The sequence below is a fragment of the Triticum dicoccoides genome, chromosome 3A (assembly GCF_002162155.2).
Source record: "Triticum dicoccoides isolate Atlit2015 ecotype Zavitan chromosome 3A, WEW_v2.0, whole genome shotgun sequence".
In the NCBI taxonomy this organism is placed as follows: domain Eukaryota; kingdom Viridiplantae; phylum Streptophyta; class Magnoliopsida; order Poales; family Poaceae; genus Triticum; species Triticum dicoccoides.
Window position 1 is genome coordinate 503,875,061 of NC_041384.1, and position 20,856 is coordinate 503,895,916.

The 20,856-nt window shown below is 50.3% G+C and overlaps 1 protein-coding gene across 1 annotated transcript; it reads left to right on the forward strand.

Moving 5' to 3' along the window:
• Nucleotides 1–305: 305 nt before the first annotated feature.
• LOC119272480 (receptor expression-enhancing protein 4-like) lies at nt 306–10,409 on the forward strand. The gene is made up of 4 exons (XM_037553961.1): nt 306–532; nt 9,374–9,481; nt 9,735–9,855; nt 9,968–10,409. Exons 1-4 carry the CDS (start codon nt 306–308, stop codon nt 10,190–10,192), a joined length of 681 nt encoding a protein of 226 aa, XP_037409858.1. The 3' UTR covers nt 10,193–10,409.
• Nucleotides 10,410–20,856: the final 10,447 nt, after the last annotated feature.

Below are 20,856 nucleotides of genomic sequence, written 5' to 3' on the forward strand. Positions count from 1 at the left end.
AACGGCAGCAGGGGCTGCCCGGTGCAGGTCGGCGCGGAGAACAGCTATAGCGGTCCGGTGGTCGCCGCCTGTGGCATCTGCTGTAGTGGCCAGGGGCCCGAGGACGGCGGCGCCGCCAAGGGCCAGAGGGGCGCGCTGTATGGAGAGACGCCCTGGGGCGGCCACGGCGGGTGGCCGTAGGCGACAACGGGCGCCGTCGGCAGGGGCATGTAGGCCCGGCCGCGTACTTCTGCTGCTGCAGGTGGAGGCTCTGGACGGCGGTGACAAGGTCCCGCGGGGTGGCCGTGACCTGCTCCGGTGTCAAGATGGCTGACGGAGGTGGCGCAGGAGGGATTGTGGAGGACGGCGCAGCCGGGGTCGCGGTGGAGACGGGGCCCGCCATCGCGGTTGATCTGGCGGCGGACGTCGTTAGCGCGGTGAGGGACGGCGCCAGTAGCATCGGCCCAGTGAGGGATGGAGCCGGCAGCATCGGCGCGGTGGAGCCACTGGAAAGCGTCGGCGGTGGTGGTGGCAGCGACTTGATCGGAACTTGGTCTCTGATTACCAAATTGGTAGGACTTGGGTTCCTACCGGCTCTACTCCTTAGGTTATAAGGGTAGAACAGCGGAGGTTGGGGGCGGGGGCGCGTGCGCCGGTGAGCTGGCGCCGTCGCGAGGAAGGAGAAGGGCGGTGGTGGCTAGGGCTGGCGTAGCTAGGGTTCCGGCTCCTCTGGGAGCCGGGCAATAGGGATAAGAAATATCTTTATTGCTTAATTCCGAATAGAGTCTTACATACTATATTTATAACCTAGATAACTTGCATAATAATTAACCTAAGATAACTTGTGGGCCAAGCCCCTAACTACGGCCTAGTGGGCCTCCTACGGTTATGAGCTAAACCGGTCATAACACCTGCGTTGAACATACATGTTACCAAAGGAGGGATGTTTTGATTTCAAAAAATTCGAAGAGATCATTAAGACGTTTTAGTACATTGATTGATTGATTTTCTATGGGTATAATGTGACAGTGCACCTAAATGGATTGCAAAAACACATGTGTCTCACTGGGTGCATGTTCACTCCCCGTGCAACAAATTTCAAACATTGAGAATCTTGATTTTTAAATTCTAGTACATCCAAAACTTATTTGAAGTTCATGAAACTTATCGTGTTGTCATATGGACACCAATACAAAGTGGCATTGTACTTTTTATTGTCAAATTTGAGACCAGTTTTGATGTAATCTTTATCTAATTACAGACAAGAGATTATTAATAATTGGGAACCAATATCCCAAACGGATTATTTATTCGAACCATGAGCGTTAGACCAACAATGGATACATGCCATGCTTCGGTTAAGCAATAAAGCGGCAGCATTAATCATCCAAATAGAAAAACAATATATGTGTCGCCACGCGACCCGTGTGGCGTGCGAGCAGGCGTGAGTTGACGGGACGCATGCGAGCAGTCCGCCGCGCAGGCAGGCGGGGAGGCGTGCGTGCAGGTGTGTGAATTGATGGAGGCGTGCTCGCTGCGCAGTGTCATCAGGAGTCGTGCGAGTAGCTTTGTGAAACTTTGGTAGGCATGCCAGCAGTCCGGTGTGCAGGCTCACCGGGAGGCGAGCCATCGGTTTGACCGTCGCCCGCATCTCTCCCACAACTCCCTATTAATGGTGCGCCTGAGCGGCCGCACCCCCCATCCTCGCTACGCACACACAATCCTCTCTCTCTCTCTGCTTGCAACCTCGACGCCGCTCTCGGTCCTCAAAGTCATCAGTGTATGAGGATGTCGCCGAAGCGCCCCATCGGAGGGAGTGGCGACGCCAGGGCTGCTAAAGCACCGGAGCACAACATGGAGATGGAGATAGAGGTTGCATCACCGCCGGCGAGTTAACGCTGCACCCTGACGTCGTCGACGGCGTCGAGCTTCCATAGCCGGAGGGGAGTTCCACACTGACTCCGACGACCACTCCGGCGACGACTCCGACAACCACTCCGGCGATGACTCCGACAATGACGGACAGCTGGTTAGTCATCTATACCCATTATGTGTCAAATAGATCATATGGTTTCTCTGGTTACTCCTGCCTCCCCTTTTTGGAATAGAAATCTTGTGGTTATGTTCTCCTAATCCATGAAATCTAAGTAAGTTTCATTAGATCCGTGTAGTGTATTGATTATTTGAATGGTACAGGTGATAAGTGATTAGTTGTTTCATTTGTGCAAATGATTTCTGCTAGTAATCTGACTAGGGTTAGTGTTTGTGCCAATAATTCCTAGACAGAACTTGACAATTGATTTTGAATGGCCTACCTATGTTTGTGCCATTATTTTCTTCAAGATTGGTCTGTACATGGACGACTGTGCTTAAAAATCGAACCATAATCTCTGGATATGTATAAATAAATAGCCATAAATTCATAATCCTACTTCACGGCATGTAATCAGTGATTTGATGCCAAATTTGTTTTACTATTTGTATACGTGTTGTCTGACGATGTGGACAGCGAGGATGAAGATGTCTAGAGGAGGTACAACAGGCAAATCCTGAGGGAGCTTTATGCAGTAATGCATAACAGGCGTATTAGGACCTGGAACAGCGGCTGGATGCCCATTTTGCAACCAGAAGCTTCATGATGCGTATCTAAGTGTTCTGGCGCATGCAAGAGGATGGGACGTTGGCTCCTTCAAGCAGAAGTATTCTCGCAAGGTGGCGCACGGCGCATACGCCGAGTACCTAGAGAAGCTTCAGGATCGTGTCGGCCTGTGAGATGAGATGTGGGATGGATGGAACTATATATGTATGCTTGAGTATGCTTAATATTCTTGAACTATATACTACTTATGGTTGAACTATGCTTATCTACGTGTACGCTTATTATCTATGTCTGAGTATGTTAATTATTTCGCCAAATTTTGGTAAAAATTACAATGGGGGACCAATAAACCAGGACGGAAGTAGTACGTCAATCACACACGGTTCCCAAAATTGGAACCGTGTGCAATGACTTTCATTTTTCCTGCTACGTCAATCACACACGGTTCGCTCTAGCAAACCGTCGCCCCCAAAATTCTTTGTGGGACAGAAAACCCTCACCGCCCAATTCAAAAAAGAAAAAAGAAAACTCTCACCAACCCCACGTCACAAAAACCCTCACCCCGCCCGCCACCCACCTCGGCCCCTCTGGTACGTTCCCCATTCACACCTACACAAGCTCCTCTGCGTCTATGCCATGGCACCGCCTATCCCGGTGGTAAACACTTAGCTCGACGCCTGCCACCACCGCCAGGCTGCCGACAAAGCCCACCGCATTTCACCACTTCCGCTTGTCGCCGCCTATCACCATCTACTTTCTCGACGCTGCTCACGGTCGACCTAGCTCCGCACGGTTGGGGAATCTGGCGTACCGAGGGTTCTTTCTTATGGACGACAAGGTAACTAATTTAATGATATATTATCTCATCTCTTATCCCAGTTCATCTGCCTCCTTTAATCACCTGGTGGAAATTGCCGTGAATTCATTTTTATTCGAGCTGATTTGAGGGTTTTCTTTCATTCATAGAATGTACAGTGTGCCGATACTTCAAGACTTGGCGACCGCCGCCAGAGATTTCATCTCATCATACCAGATAACTTGAGGACGCACGCGGTATGTTCAATCTCACCCTAAATCGGTTGGCATGGCCTACTTTCCTGAACATATTCTAAATATTGCTACATTTGGATAAAAGGTGCCACATGCACCATATATGTCAAAGGGAATTTTTTTCCCCTCTTCTTTCTATATTAGGCAAATTAATGATGTATTGTTCTTTCGATTACTCTCATATTTCCATGACATCATGTTTACCCTATCTGTTTAATTATAGACTTTTGTCCTTTGATTTCAACTGTTGTATAGTTCTTTCAATTTGGGCCCATATTTGCATGTTACCATATTTTCTTTAACAACCCTACCATTTTCTGCAGGACATCCCTCACTATGCAACAGATTATGTAGTGCACAATTTTCCCTTTACATACATCAAGGCTCCACGAATGTCATACTGCGCACAAACCATGGATTTACAATCGTTGCTACTGTAAGACTTGATGAACATGGTGACTCCTATTTTGGCACTAGCTTTTGGAATGAAATTGCAAAATTTTATGTACTGGTCGCTGGCACTAAAATTGCATAGCACATAGAAGGGCCTAGTCATGAGATATATACTAACTTCCCCGACAAAATCATCCGTCCAGACTTTGTTTGAAGTAAGTTTTCTTTTCAACTATCTACATATGTTGACTTACCCAGCAATGTCAAATGAATTGTGTAGTATTTAAGCAACCAATTGCTATTCCCTTATCTTACTATATTCCTACCTAATAACTTCTAGTTACCAATACACTTTTCTATTGCCCTGTTTTAACTAAATATTCCCTATACTCCCATTTCTATCAGAAAGCGTCGCTGACAAGGAGACTCCGGCGGTGGAGAACGGGGCTGCCAACAAGCGAAGGTGGGCGAGCTAGAACCGCAAGCGACTCCAGCAGGCCTAGACTTAATTAGCAGCCTCCCCGATGATATGTTGAGAGTCATCATCTCCCTCCTCCCAATCAAATATGGGGCGCGGACAACCCTCCTTTCCCGGCGGTGGTGCCCCCTATGGAACTCCAGCCCTCTCGACCTCATCGACACCCACGAGCTCTGCCATGGCTATCGCAAAATCTTGGATGCGTTCTCCAAGATCCTCGGTAGTCACCTTGGCCCAACCAAAGGCCTTAGAATGGGAAAGTTCCGTTCCAACGGCAAGGACCGAGCCAAGATTGACGACTGGTTCGGATCCCTTGCCCTAGATTAGCTCGAGGAGCTCACATTTGATGATGGGCATATGCGGTCACTGCCAACATCCGCACTCAGCCTTGCGCCCACGCTGCATGTCGCCAAGTTCAGGAACTGCCATTTCCCGCCCCTTAATGACGCGCCCGCTCTTATTCTACCATGACTGAAGCACCTCGAGCTCGTCGTTGTCTACCTCTCAAAGGGTGACATGGAGCGCCTGCTTCGTGGCTGTACTGCACTCGAGTACCTTCATCTTCAGGTGATCAATGGGTTGAGTACCTTCCACATCACCTCCATGACTCTCCGGACTATTTATGTGTGTTGCTGGTGCGGCAGGAAGACATCACAAAAGGTGGACCACGGTATGGTCATCCAGGACACACCTGCACTTGAGAGATTACTTGTAGTTGATCAAGAAGGTCCAACAAGAATCAATGTCATTTATGTGCCGAAATTGACAATGGTGGGCTACTTGTCTGACAAATACTCCGAACTTGTTATTGGATCCACACCCGTTCAGGTAGAACAGCCGCCTTCTACCTCTCCTTCTACAAATTAACATTATTTCTAATTTGAAGATGTTTGTTCGTCTGCCATTCAGAAAATGATTCCGACAAGCTTGACCCCGAAACTATGCACAGTGAAGGTCTTGGCACTAGAATCTATCGGGCCCGACCTGGAGTAAGTTGTCAGTTTCCTGAGATGCTTTCCGTGCCTGGAGAAGCTATATATCGAGGTGATGTTCCTTTCCTGTTAAATGTTAACCATAAGGGAGTTCAATTTGTGACACCTTTTTCCAAGTTTACAATGACAATGTACTACGAGTTCTGAAGGTTCTTTTGGAGGATTTCAGTACATACATGCCCCCCCATATTTGTTGCTTGATCCATATGGTTACAATCAATAAGAATTTCTCCTTTGGATTCATCTGTACTAGTTTTCTTAGGGAACTTTTCATCCACTCCAACCTCTTGTGAAGAAGGCTACATTTTTCTAGAATGTAATCAAATGCCCATGTTAATCATGTCAGATCGAAGATGGCATGTTAGTGCATTTTACAAATCCTGCAAACCAAATAACTAGGCCTGTAGTAATGTTCAAAACGGCATGTAGGCACTAACACATTTTCTTCTTTTGTAGATAAGATTAGGCCCAGTGGTTGATAATGTGATACAATATAACAATCACGTTGAATGCCTAGATCTGCATCTCTCAGAAATTACTTTGAACTCCCACCGAGGGACCATACCGGAGATTATATTCGCCAAGTTCTTTGTTCTCAGAGAAAGGGTGCTGAAGGAAATGAGGTTTGCCCTACATTTATTTCGCAAAAATGAATGGTTTGTTGATCAGCACCGGCGCCTGCGCCAGAATGGAGTAGGCTCCAAAAATGCTGAATTTCATTTTGGAACTTCAGATGACAGAGTAATCGGAAGTCATCGGGTCAACCCCATACATGACTTCTCAGTGGCTGGCCCCTTTGCAAAAATTGTGAGGTTTCGAAGCCAGACTTAGAAGCGGTGATATTAGTCTGAACCTCTCTAGTATCCATATTCAGCGCATCAGCGCGAGCATTTGCAACTGATGAGCTGAATTTCATTTCTAATATCAGTTTGAACCTTGTAATCTTCGAATTTGAGCCATATAACTCTGGAATTTGAACCTTGTAACATTTCGAGCTTTTGTGGTACAATCGTTGAAATGGCATTGTATGAGACTCGTATATTGCTAGCACTATTTTGACCTTAATATGCAATGGTCTTAGATTTTATTAACCATTCTCGAATCAGTTTACCTTGTCGATCTCACAGCACATGATTTGTATAGCTAACTCGACTGCGATCTTCGACAATATTGCACACAGTTGGTTTCTTCCACCGTGTGCAGTGTAGAGCGCAGAATTAATTATCGCACTCGAGTGTCCATCATCACCCTTCTGTGTAACTTTGACCTCATCACCCAAGGGTAAACTTATGACTGAAGTCATTCCACACACTTTGTTTTTACAAAGCCTTTTGATAATAAACACCCACGATTTGTCCCTCTTCTAGCTGACGCATCACCAAACTAGCTGGGCGGGAAGCTTGCACGGTAAACAGCACGGTAGCGCGGGAATAGGCTCTTTGAGCCCACGCCTGGGGTGCGGTGTTGTCAAGCGTGCACTGGATTCTGGAATCCTCCGCTATGAACACCGTGACAAGACGTGACGATTACAGGCCGTCCAGCCCCCATTTATTACAGCGGCCATTTAACCTACCCTTGTGTCTCTTCAACCTTTCGATCGCTTTCCATCATTGCAAGAAGCACAGCCACCATGAGAAATTCTTAGAGGGTATCCTGCGCGGCTCCAATGGCTCTCCGAGCGGCTGCCGACGACAAGCAGCAGTTCACCATGCGTGACATGGTAGACACCCACAGAAGGTTCATGGACCTCTCAGTGGTGTACACCAACGACCCGGTCTGGGCGGAGCACTCCATCCACATCATGGAGCTGTTGCTTGCCGAGGAGAAGTACAAGGTGGTCGGGTTCGACCTCGAGTACACCCGCGCTCATGTCAGGTCTCATCCCAAGGTCGTCATTGCCTAGATGTGCGTGCGCCACCACGTCCTCATCTACCACTACTGCCTGGCCACAAGGCCTTGCGAGCGTTTCGCCAGGTTTGTCAACAACCCACACTACATGTTCGCTACGATGGACATCACCAACGACATAAAGGTGCTCAAGAATTCGGGCATCGCCTGCCAGAATCTTTTCGACATCCAGGGCCAATACAAGATCAGGGGCAGCAAGGAGCATGAGAATGACTCACTGGTTCACCTCGCCGAGGCCATCATCGACCCCTACTACAGAGACATGAAGGATTCGTGCAACAAGGACAAGCGTGCCTGGCACTCGGCCTAGATGGAGAAACTCGACAAAACTCATGTCGTGTACGCGGCCAAGGAGGCGTACACGAGCTACGACATGTACTGGCGGATCATTGACATGAGGAAGTCCCTCCTTCCCCAAAACAGGCAAGGATCCAGCCGGAAGCAGAGCAATGGCAAGCGTCGTCGCAACAATAAGTAGATAATTAGATCCTTGTTTCTCCTACTTTAGTATGCATGTAATTGCTTACTTTGGTGTGTGCAAATGTTATGTGTGTAGTCACTTGTGTAATTGTATGCTTAATTTGGTTATGCAATGCTGACTTTTTAAGTATATATGTTGAAGCTCTGTAGGCAGAGCATAGATGGTGTGCGGACAAAGAAAATCACATCGCACACGGACTAAACAATGGAATCCGTCGGTGATGTTTTCATCAATCACTCACAATTGTATACCAGCAATCGTTTGCTCACAACACACACGTCTTATTAGCAACAACCATATGTGTTCTTATCAGTCTTGAGACACATTTCTGATTACAGACCTGTTTGCCGCGTATCACACACATCTTGTTAAGTTGAACCATTTATGTTCTCATGTCTCAACTCAAACAGTTCATCCGAGTGAACCGCATGCCGTATATCGCACACACCTTTGATCTGGCTGACCGTTTCTTTTGTGTTGCCTAATCACAAACAGTTCATCCGAGTGAACCGTATGATGTGTATCGCACACGTCTCCATCTGGCTGCCCATTTCTTTTGTTCCTCCTCATCGCAAATAGTTCACTAAACTGAACCATATGTCCTTCATCGCACATGCAACTAAAACCTGAACTGTGTTTGATGCATCCATCATCGCAAACATTTTACATATTTTTTATGGTTTTCATACAGCACCATTTGCGATTATGGCATCGCACACAGTTTCTCGAAGGGTCTCTGATCGTAGTGTCGCATTAACAGCATCCTGCAGTAGTGTGAATTCTAAAACTGCTCAAATATGGTTTGTGATCCGAGTGGGTGGATTGAATTGATGTTAATTTGTTTGCTTCACTATGTTTATTTATGGCTACTACTTGTTCTGGGTCATGCATCTACACTTGGTGTGACTGTTGTGTACATGATCCCAAGCGTGTTGTAGTTTAGCATGGATTGATGATCTTGTATTGGAGAGTTCAAGGGCACATAGGCAGTGTGCTTGTATATCTAATCTGAGCAGTTGATTTCACCTGTAGCACTTCTACTTGAAATGTGATGATCCACGTGCAAACTATTTGCTCTTTATGGTATTCTTGGATTTGCCCTATTTCCGGTTAAGATAATATGTTAAATGCGGCCTTTTCAGATCACCAAAGACTTCTCGACAAGTTGGTGTTGTATGGCCTGGTTGAGCTCAAGGTTAACGGAGACGACAATTGTCAGGTCTACCTACCGGATTCAGTTTTGTGTTTACTTTTTGAGAATAGCATATTTAGCATCATTAGTACAAACCTGCTCTACTAGTACTTATCTCTTTCTAGATCTTTTTTAAGCAGTTTTGGGCATTGTCTAGTCAATTTTACCGAACTCCTGAACACCATAGATTTGTGCGGCAACAGGTGGTCAATCAGGTTAGCATTCTGAATTCAGGCATTCCATCCCCTCTCATAGTAAATTCACTGTTATTTTAACACTGACCCCCTTGCATAAACACCAGTGCAGCACAGCCATATGTACAAGAAGCAGAGCACATCAGTTCATGCTCGAGCCCCGAAGAAGGTAGTAATGTTTGGGTTTCCCCCAAGGATGTGGGGCACTATTTAAAGTATGTTAAATGCAGACAATGCTGTTGATTTATGAGAATTATTTATTTACCTAGTGGATCCCCAATTGTATATATGTCCCTATCAATGCAAATGCTGAGCCATGTTCCCTTTTTCTTTCTCTACATTATATTTTCACTACCTGAAGGGGTTAGTATGCTCCTTGTCTTTTTCATTGATATGCACCGGATTTTTTTTCTGTGTCATTCTTCTGAAGAATCTGAAGTTTCTGAACCTCTATTGGTAATGCTGCAGGGTTCTAGTGGTGATGCCAACAGTCGTCGAGAGGTTTGTGGACTGGACGGTGTCGTGGCTGCCGATGTATGGAGATGCGAAGATGTTGGTCGTCATCTATCTCTGGCACCCCAGCACACGAGTAAGCAGTCGATCAGACACCCCGAGCCTGAGAGATGATCAACATTTTAGATAGACTTGATTCGGTATGTGGCCAATTCTGAATCTGAATCTTAATGGTATTCAGATTTTAGGGTGCGGGGCACGTGTACGATGGCTTCCTCCATCCACTGGTGGCGTGGCATGAGGCCGACATCGACCGGGGCCTTCTTGAGCTGAAGGCTAGGGCGAGGGACATGACGGCGTCACAACTCAAGGCGGCGGCTGCCATCGGTCCAGTGTGGCTCGTTGAGGCTGCCCGCTATGTTTCATCGCAGATGCAGGCCGTGAGATCAGGTCGGGAAGGCGCCACACATTGACGAGTGAGCCAATTTTTGGATCGGACCATAACAACGTGTCTTAGTCTCTGACGTCTAGAAGTAGTGGTAAAGTTTTGAATTTGCATGGCAAGAACCACTTACATAGGTAGCTGACACACACAACACTGTGTTTACACTCTTACTTATGTAAAAGATATGAATTATACACGAGTTGCCTCTACAATGAGGAACTGTGATAGTAGATACGGCAATTGTGTGATAGAATTGAATTGATTGATTTTATTTTTTAAATTTCTAATAAGTTAGTAGTAGCATGGGGAAAAACTGCTCGCTACTAGTACTTAGGATACTAGTAGCGTTGGTATTGTAGACACACTACTACTATTTCATTAGTAGTAGCGCAGGCATGAAATAGCAGTAGCGTGGGTGGCACACGCTACTACTAACAAAGTTAGTAGTTGCACGAGTTTAACCCACGCTACTGCTAACTATTAGCTGTAGGGCGATACTAGTAGCGCGGGTACCCGTGCTGCTAGTAGCCATTTTACCCACGCTGCTAGTAGCCTTTCCTAGTAGTGACTTCTTGGCGGTAAAATACACGCCGTAACACATCTTCTGGTAGTGCGAGTAGTTCTACTTGGAGGCGGAGAGCACCTCGCTCAAGTAGTAGACCGGGTGCTGGACGGCTTGGATCTTTCCCTTCTCTGGACACTCGACCACCACCATCGTGCTGATCGACCGCGAGGTGGAGGCAATGTAGACAAACAGCGGCTCCTTCTCGCTTGGTGCGGCCAGGACGGGGGCGGTGGAGAGCATATGCTTGAGATCCTGAAAAGCCTCGTCCACCTGGTCGTTCCATTCGAACGGCGTCGTCTTCTTCATCAGGTGATACAGGGGCAAGGCCCTCTTACCCAGCCGGCTGAGAAACCGGCTGACCGAGGCCAAATAGCTGGTGAACTTATGGACATCGTGCAGCCGAGCCGGCTTGCGCATGCGCTTGTTGGCCTTGATCTTCTCCTGGTTCGCCTCAATGTCACGCTCCGAGACGAGGAACTCAAGTATCTTTCCAGCCGGGACGTCGCAAATGCATTTCTCCGAGTTAAGCTTGACCCGGTACTCTCCCAGGTTAGCAAAGGTTTCCTTCAGGTCGTCCAGGACGTGAGCTGCTGCTTGGTCTTCACCATGATGTCATCCACATAGACGTGGATGTTGCGGCCGAGTTGCGGCAGCAGGCATTTCTGCATGCAGCATTGGAATGTGGCACCGACGTTCTTCAGGCCGAATGACATGGTGATGTAGCAATACACCCCGAAGGGCGTGATGAAGGACGTCTTCGGGGCGTTGGCCGGGTCCAGCTTTATCTGGTGATAGCCGGAGTAAGCATCCAGGATAGCCGGTGGTGGAGTCGATGACTTGATTGATCCGCGGGAGGGCGAATGGATCCTTGGGGCAGGCCTTGTTTAGGCTGGTGTAATCGCTACACATGCGCCAGGTGTTGTTTTTCTTCAGGATGAGGACTGGGTTGGCCAGCCACTCGGGGTGGAACACTTCCATGATGAAGCCGGCCGCCAAAAGCTTGGCGACCTCTTCATCGATGGATCTTCTCTTCTCCTCGAAGAAACGACGTAGGGGTTGGCGGACAGGCTTGGCGTCCTTGCGAATGTGGAGTTTGTGCTCGGCGTACTTCCTCGGAATACCCAGCATGTCCTTTGGGGTCCATGCGAAGATATCCCGATTCTCATGGAGGAAGTCGACGAGCTCGCCTTCCTATTTGCTGTCGAGGCGGGTGCCAACAACAATGTACTTGCTGCAGCTGGGGTCTTCCGGGTTCAGCTTAACCTTCTTGGTCTCCTTGGAGGGCTGGAACGAGGCCTCGTCGGTCGGCTCCTTGGTCGGGGCCGGCACGACAGGCATCTCATTGGCCAGAGCGACGATCTGGTCGAGCTGGCGCCGCTCCTCGGCTATGACCAGTGACTCGGCCAGTTTGGCGCCATCTCGGGCACACTCCAGGGACTTGCGGTAGTCGCCGGTGATGGTGATGAGGCCCTTCGGACCCGGCGGCTTAATCTTCAGATAGGCATAGTGGGGGACCGCCATGAACTTGGAGAGTGCAGGTCGGCCCAGCAGTGCATGATACGCGCTAGACAGGTCCACCACCTCGAACCAAAGCGGCTCGTGTCGGAAGTGGTTGTTGTCGCCGAACGGGACGTCGAGCCGGATCCAGCCGATCGGGGAGCAGGAGAGGTCGGTATGATGCCATGGAAAATCGTCCGGGTCGGCTCCAAGTCTTTGGCCTCAAGGCCGAGCTTGGTCATGGTGTCGCGGTAGAGGATGTTGATGCTACTGCCGCCATCGATGAGGACCCGGGAGAACTTGCACGTGCGCTAGGGCGTGACTATGGCAGGGTTGAGGACGAGGGCGTAGCCACCCGGGTTCGGCATGACGGCCGGGTGGTCTGACCGGGCGCTCCGACCAGTGCATGTACTTCGGCTTGGCCGGGATGACGGTGTTCACCTCCTGCCGGAGCAGACGCTCACTACGCTTGGCGTCGTCGAGGCTGGTGAAGACGACGTAGGTCACGTTCTAGTCGGGGTAGACGTCATCTCGCATTGCGCCGCTAGTCGAAGGAGGAGGCGGCTGCCCTGCTCCCAGAGCCGGAGCCGGAGGAGGCGGGATGTCGCCTCACATGATGCGCTTGGTGATGGCGCACTGCCGAAGCATGTGGGTGGATGGCCCCATGCCTCTGTGGTGCTTACAGAGAGCGTCGAGCATCTCCTCGAAAGTCATGGCGGGTTGCCACGCTGTCTTGCCGGTTTGCCGGTGTTTGGCAGCCGGCTCGGCCGCGGGTGCCTGCTCGACGGCCGGGATGAGCCGGTTGTCATAGCGTTGAGCCGGCTGGTCGGCCTTTCACTTGTTGTTCTGCTGGTTGTTCTGTTGTCGGCTGCCTTCGCCGGTTAGCTTGGGGAGGGGGTTCGGTGTCAAAACCGGCGGATCTTGGGTAGGGGGTCCCGAACTGTGCGTCTAAGGCGGATGGTAATAGGAGGCAGGGGACACGATGTTCTACCCCGGTTAGGGCCCTCTTGATGGAGGTAAAACCCTACGTCCTGCTTGATTATTCTTGATAATATGAGTAGTACAAGAGTTGATCTACCATGAGATCGAAGAGGCTAAACCCTAAAAGCTAGCCTATGATATAATTGCATGTTGTCCTATGGACTAAAATCCTCCGGTTTATATAGACACCAGAGGAGGCTAGGGTTACACAAGGTCGGTTACAAAGGAGGAGATATCCATATCCGTATTGCCTAGCTTGCCTTCCACGCCAAGTAGAGTCCCATCTGGACATGGGACGAAGTCTTCAATCTCGTATCTTCATCGTCCAACAGTCCGGCCAAAGGATATAGTCCGGCTGTCCGGAGACCCCCTAATCCAAGACTCTCTCAGTAGCCCCTGAACCAGGCTTCAATGACGATGAGTCCGGCGCGCAGTGTTGTCTTCAGCATTGCAAGGCGGGCTCCTCCTCCGAATACGCCACAGAAGAGTTTGAATACAAGGATAGTGCTCGACCCTGCAAAATAAGTTCCACATACCACCGTAGAGAGAATAATATTTCCACAAATCTAATCTGATGACACGTTTTGGCAGCATGACATCACGCCACGACCCGGTAATTATTTGAACCGTTTTTCTTTAACCAGCCCCGCACATAACGCGAGGCGTTTTCTTGACACGTCTTGTCCAAGCAGAGATCATGTTCCCCTTATCACGGGATTCTCATCAATACGGACATGGGTAACCCAACCGTGCCACCAATTACGGTGCTTGGGGGATAAGCGAGTTTTACCAGGTTAGTAGGGGCGAACAGTTTCGTCCGCCCTTATAAAGGGATAAGGTCTCACTTTTTTCTACCCACGCCTTCTTCCTCCTTGCTCGTCCATTCTCGCGCACTCGAGCTCCAGCGCCCAAGTCCGCATCCTTCTCCTCAACTCTCCTCAACTCTCCTCAAACATGTCCGGAGCGGGAGGCAAGTGGATGGTCTCCTCCGTCACAGAGGGACACATCAAAAAATTACGTGAGGCCAGATACTTAGCCGCGGATATCGCACACCAGCTGCCAGCCGTGGGGCAGATCGTCCCTACCCCGGAACCTCAGAAAGGGTGGTTTTCCTTTCCCACTTTGTCCGTGGACTGGGATTTCCCCTCCATCCATTCGTCTGCGGCCTTATGTTCTATTATGGACTGGACTTTCATGATCTGGCCCCGAATTTCATCCTCAACATCTCGGTGTTCATCGTCGTGTGTGAGGCTTTCCTCCGCATCCGGCCCCACTTCGGCCTATGGCTGAAGACCTTCAATATCAAGCCGAAGGTGGTTGGCGGCCAACAAGCGGAATGCAGTGGAGCCATGGTGGGCAAAATGCCCAATGTTATATGGCTCGAGGGATCCTTCGTGGAGACCATAAAGGGGTGGCAATCGGGGTGGTTCTACATCACCGAGCCGTGCGACACCAACTGGGTGGCGGCCCCCGAGTTTAGATCCGGAATCCCCATGTGGCTCACTTCCTAGAAGGAGAAGGGCCTGTCCTGGGGTTCATCGGTGGAGCTAGACAGACTCTAGAAGTGTATCTGGAACATGACAAGCAAGAAACTTAAGCTTGTCAACATAGTCCAGGTCATACTCTTCCGCCGGTTCCTCCCGTGTCAACAACGGGATTTCAACTTATGGGAGTTCGACCCGGCCCAGCACCAGACTCTAAGGGAGCTCTTCGACATGATGCATAAAGATGTCTGGAGGGTGTTGTTCAAGGGCGCCGAGGTCCCTCCTTACCTTACTGAGGACCGCGGGCTAAGCGCGAAGCGCCCTGCGAATCCGGTAAGTTCTGTACATCTGGTAGGGTGTTTATTTTCCATAGCTTAACCATGTGCGGGGTCTGAGCTCCCATGCCCTTGACAGGACTAGGTGGAGACATTGGAGCAGATTAACTGTCTGGCCCCTCTACCCAAAGACCCCGCGGACGCTCTCCTAATGAAGATGTGGACTCCGGCTCCTTATGAGGTGCCGGAGAAGACCAAGAAGAAGGCCAAGGGAACCCTGAAAGAGTTCCCGGTGCTAGGTGGTATCGGACTCATCGTCTGATACCTCCGAGGCACACTCCTCCCGTGAAAACGAGGGGGGAAGATGAAGATTCTCCCCCTCCAGCCGGGGAGACAAGAAAAGGAAGGCCGCCCCAACCGGGGAGGCCAAAGGGTCGAAGAAGGGAAGGACTCTCCTTCCGGACTGCTCCACTACCGCCGCCGACGGCGAAGACGAGTGGCTGCTCAGGGCCAAGCCCCTGGCGAAGTCGTAAGTATTCGGATGCCAGAGTAACTCATAGCATACCTTTTGTCGCACTGCTTCTCCTAACGTCGAATATGATTATGCAGTCCGCCCCAAGCCCGTATCGACGTATCATCATCAGACGGTTCCTTGGACTCGTCGGACATGAATAGTGATACACTTCCAACCGCCTCCTCCCCTTGCCCTACGGACAATGCCGAGGTATTGTCTCAAGGGGCATTGAGCCGGGGGGAGACAGTCCTAGAGGCGCCTCAAGGCGACCTTCCGGACTCCAGGAGCAAAGGGAGCAAGGCTCCCAGCGGCTCCAAGTTTGGCCCTCAGCCGAACACCGCGCCGGAACCTCCAGTGGTTCCGGAATCGAGCAGGCAGCCCTCTTCCAAGAGGGGCAAGCCGCCCGTGCCGGTGAACTCTGTCCATCCAGAGGCACCGGACAATTTGCTGGGAGCGCTTCGCGGCACTTCGATCGACAAAGAGCACTGCACTATTATGAGTGCGGTGATCAAGAAGGTTCTGTCCGCCAAGAGTGGACTGACTGAAGCCTGTGCCAGCCTTCTAACAGGCTTTGAGGTAAGTAAAAATATAGGAAAATATTACCGCATAGACAGTAGCCCCTGATGCTCTGTTTGGTGTTCACAAAGAAAAGCCGAATAGAGGATCAAATAATATCTGCAGGAGTCTAATATAAGTATGTCTGTATGCGTATGTAGGCTTCACTGCTGACCTCTGCCGCAGTGACTGCGGAGGTCGCCGCATGGAAGCAGGACCTCGAGGGGTCCGGGAAAGAGCTCGACCTTGCCAAGAGGCAGCTCGAGGAGAACAAAGGTAAGTAATACCTTGTCTATATATAAAAGAAAATGTGGTTGCAAAATGACAGGATCATCATGAATGTGCCAAGGGCCACGACCAAAGTGGCTACCCTGAAGCAAGCGTTGTCCGAGGCCGAAAACAAAGCGGCCAAGGAGCGCAGCGAGTGGGAAAAGCAAGAGGCACGGGTGGGCGAGGTGCAGCAAGAGCTTCAGGCTCTCGTGAAGAAGCACGAGGCTTTGGAGCTTGACTCGAAGAAGCGAGAGTCTGAGCTTGTCGCGGCCCTCGAGAGCACAAAGAATGCCAAGGATGAAGCCCAAAAGGCCCTCCAGGAGATTGAGGCGATGAGGAAGATAGCGCGGGTAAGGCATTCAATGTGCAAAGCAAGCATGTGAAAGTAAATTACTTGTTACTTACCCGAGTCCGGTGCTCTCCAGGAGCATTCGCAGATTTGCCCCACAGCGTGTCAGATGCCGTGAAGTATTACCAGGCCGAGGAGGGAAGCTCGACGGAGAAGTTGTTCTGGTCTCAGTATACTGGGACCGAACACCCGATGCCTATGAGCGACCAGCTGAAGCAACTGGTCGAGCTGCACAAGGCGGCCGAATAGGCCATGAAGGGCTTTATAGTCTGGATGTGGCCTGGTGACTCCCTTCCCAACAGCTACTTCGGCCTGGTGAGGCGGCTTGTGGATGCCTGCCCACGGCTGGAAGTCATCAAGCGGTCCGTCTGTATCGAAGGTGCCCGCCGGGCTTTTGCCCGTGCAAAGGTGCACTGGGCCAAGATGGACGTTGAGAAGCCGGTGAAGGAGGGGCCGCCGCAGGGCAAGGAGCATCGCCACCCCAAAATGTATTATGAGGGTGTCCCGGAGGGTGCCCGTCTTGTGGCGGACGAGTGTGCGAAGGATGTATTTTTTGAATGAACTTACTCGTGTGGTCCTGTATTATGAAAACTTGTTCATATGCGCTATGCAACACTTGTTTGAATTTAAAATATTACCTTCTGTGCGGCTGTTTATCAAATCTAAGAGATGGCCAGTCGTCGGCTTCTGCCCCCATGCCACGAGTGCTGGGGTGTTCGGGATAAACTTGAGCACTCTTTTTCCCATTGTTGGGTCCTTCGAGGGAGGTGCTCAGCACAACGAACAAGGCAACCGGACTATAATGCTTTATCACTCTCACTTAGCCATAGAATTCTACAATTTTAAATTTTGGCAAAGCCCCTAGTATTCGGAAGGCTGAATTCGGGGCGCTATACACGCCTTAAGTCGGACAAAGCCGACTCCTCGCTCTAAGCGGCATAAGTCTTTAGGGACTCGAGACCTCTCGAACAGCGACCAGCTCTCGCCTTATCATGACAGTCAGTTTTGGCTTTCTCTACTGAGGTGCTTAGCCCAGCTGAACCGGGGCACAATCGCAATAGTTCTCCCAGTGCTACCTTAGCCGATATAGCGGAACGTAAGGTACCAAAACATGGGAGCTGGGCAAAGCCAACTATTGACCCAAGACATGATTCGGAGCTGATGCATATAATTCTATAAGTTCGGGGTGCCGCACTGTCGAAAGTGTTCGGACTTCTCACGCCGTATTATGGGGTATGCTTAAGCCCCTGGCGTATTGGTCGTACCAGAGTGTACGGGTGCTGAATGTCATGAATGAACATATATATAAAAAGAAGAATGCGATAATAGTCTAGTGCTATGCATTGTTTATTCAAAAAGGCGCGTCGAAGAAGAATGATACAAGTAGTGCGATAAGCAAAAAGTAGGACTATTTAACATGTCCCCTCCAAGGGCAAGCTGAGGAATGGTATTTAAAGCAGGTATTTCACTCGTTATCAGAGACCACCTGGGAATTCCTTGATACGACGTAGCTTTCTGCCTCCTTGGTTGTTGTATCGTGTGTTCGGCAATCATACTGCCGGACGGGACTTCCAAAGATTAAAGTCCTGAAAGAAAGAAAAATAACAAAGCGGGAAGCCCCTAGTGCGGTTGAGCCGCGTCTTGGGGCGTGTCGTAGTCGTGCCCCCCTCCCCACCTATGCCCATGGTATTTTCAATGCGTAATTATGTACGTGTGGCACAGATTTCGCCGTTTGACTGGGACTGGGGAGGGGGACGCATTGCTATGCAAGCTCGGAACGTGCCAGGCGGTCTTGTTGCCGATTACTCCGGGCATGCTTGAAGGTGTCCGGGTCTTTAATCGCCGAACTGGTGGATTTCCTTAAGAGGTTGCTTTGCGCTTCTGCTGCGAGGGCCGCAGTGTGCTCCTCCGTGCGGAGAGAGCGCTCTATGTTTCCATTAACTGTGATGACCCCCCGAGGTCCTGGCATCTTGAGCTTGAGGTATGCATAATGCGGTACCGCATTGAATCTCGCAAATGTGGTTCGCCCGAGCAGTGCATGATAGCCACTACGGAACGGGACTATATCAAAGATTAACTCCTCGCTTCGGAAGTTATCCGAGGATCCGAAGACCACTTCCAGTGTGACTGAGCCTGTGCAATGGGCCTCTACACCTGGTATGACGCCTTTGAAGGTCTTTTTTGTGGGTTTGATCCTTGAGGGGGCTATACCCATTTTGCACATTGTGTCCTGATAAAGCAGGTTCAGGCTGCTGCCACCATCCATAAGGACTCGAGTGCGGTGAAATCCGTCAATAATTGGGTCTAGGACCAGTGCGGTGAACCCGCCGTGACGGATACTAGTGGGGTGGTCCCTGCGATCGAAGGTGGTTGGACAGGAGGACCATGGATTGAACTTTGGGGCGACTGGCTCCAACGCATATACGTCCCTTAGCGCACGCTTCCGCTCCCTTTTGGGGATGTGGGTTGCGTATATCATGTTCACCGTCCGCACTTGTGGGGGGAACCTCTTCTGTCCTCCGGTGTTCGGTGGCTGGGGCTCCTCCTCGTCATCGCTATGCAACCCCTTATCTTTGTTTTCGGCGTTTAACTTGCTGGCCTGCTTGAACACCCAACAATCCCTGTTGGTGTGGTTGGCTGGCTTGTCGGGGGTGCCGTGTATTTGACACGAGCGATCGAGTATACGGTCCAAACTGGACGGGCCCGAAGTGCTTCTTTTGAATGGATTTTTCCGCTGACCAGGTTTAGAGCCTTTGAATCCGGCATTGACTGCCGTATCCTCAGTATTGTCGCTGTTCATGCGGCGCTTGTGTTTGTTGCGACGTGACCTACCATTGCCATCCTTGGTATCCGAAGTACCATGGTTCTTTGATATATTATTGCTGCGAGCCAGCCAGCTATCTTCTCCCGCGCAAAAGCGGGTCATGAGTGTCGTGAGGGCTACCATAGATTTCAGCTTTTCCTGGCCAAGGTGTCGGGCGAGCCACTCGTCGCGGATGTTGTGCTTAAAAGCTGCTAGGGCCTCTGCATCCGGACAGTTGACGATTTGATTTTTCTTTGTCAGGAACCGTGTCCAGAATTGCCTGGCCGATTCCTCTGGCTGCTGAATTATGTGGCTCATGTCATCGGCATCTGGTGGTCGCACATAAGTGCCTTGGAAGTTGTCGAGAAATGCGGCTTCCGGATCTTCCCAACAGCCAATGAATTCTGCTGGCAGGCTGTTGAGCCAATGCCGAGCTGGTCCTTTGAGTTTGAGTGGGAGGTATTTGATGGCGTGTAGATCGTCGCCGCGGGCCATGTGGATGTGCAGGAGGAAGTCCTCGATCCATACAGTAGGATCTGTCGTGTCGTCGTATGATTCTATATTTACGGGTTTGAAACCCTCTGGGATTTGGTGATCCATTACTTCGTCTGTGAAGCATAGGGGGTGTGCGGCGCCTCTGTACTGGGCTATATCGCGACACAACTCAAATGAGTCTTGTCCGCTGTGTTCGGCCCGGTCGGACTTACTTTTATTGTATCCGGCGTGACGGTTATCATCTCGCGTAGTGGCGTGCCCTCGTGATCCGTAGATCGATCTTGCGTGTTTTGCTTTGTCCTCCAATACGTCTCGCAGGTCTGGCGTATTTCCCCATGCCTTGACATTTTTATTTAAGTGACGTCGGGGTGCGGGGTGGGCTTTTGGCTGAAATGCCTCTCTGTCGCGGCCACGAGGTGGCCGATCAGCCGCGTCATATGCTGGAGATGTATGTTTTGGTGCTTCCTCCTCCAGTCGGGGTAGCAACATGCGCTTTGGGTAACTCTTGGAGGGGCGTTCGAGTTTATATTCCTCGGCCGCAAGAACTTCAGTCCATCTGTCAGCTTGCAAATCTTGATCAGCTTGAAGCTGTTGTTGCTTTTTCTTAAGGCTATTTCCGTGGCTATAAGTCGACGCTTGAAGCGCTCTTGTTCAACGGGATCCTCAGGCACGATGAATTCGTCATCGTCAAGGCTTGCCTCGTCTTCGGAGGGAGGCATGTAATTATCATCCTCCGCCTCTCCATCTGCCGCTCTCTCGGGAGGGCTGGCTTCTCCATCCTCCTGCCCTAAATCTTGCTGGAGGGGATTGTTGTCATCTTCGTCACTATCCGGAGTGCTATTATCTCCTATGCCGGTATCACCGCTTTTGCCTTGGCGAGACTTAGAGCGGCGCCGCTGACGTC

Excerpts from the sequence above, each read along its gene's own strand:
- LOC119272480 (XM_037553961.1), top strand. The coding sequence starts at position 306 with ATGGCTGACGGAGGTGGCGCAGGAGGGATTGTGGAGGACGGCGCAGCC. Across the intron at positions 533-9,373 it reads AGCGACTTGATCGGAACTTG|TGCAGCACAGCCATATGTAC; the intron begins GTCTCTGATTAC and ends CATAAACACCAG. Across the intron at positions 9,856-9,967 it reads TCTGGCACCCCAGCACACGA|GGTGCGGGGCACGTGTACGA; the intron begins GTAAGCAGTCGA and ends TTCAGATTTTAG.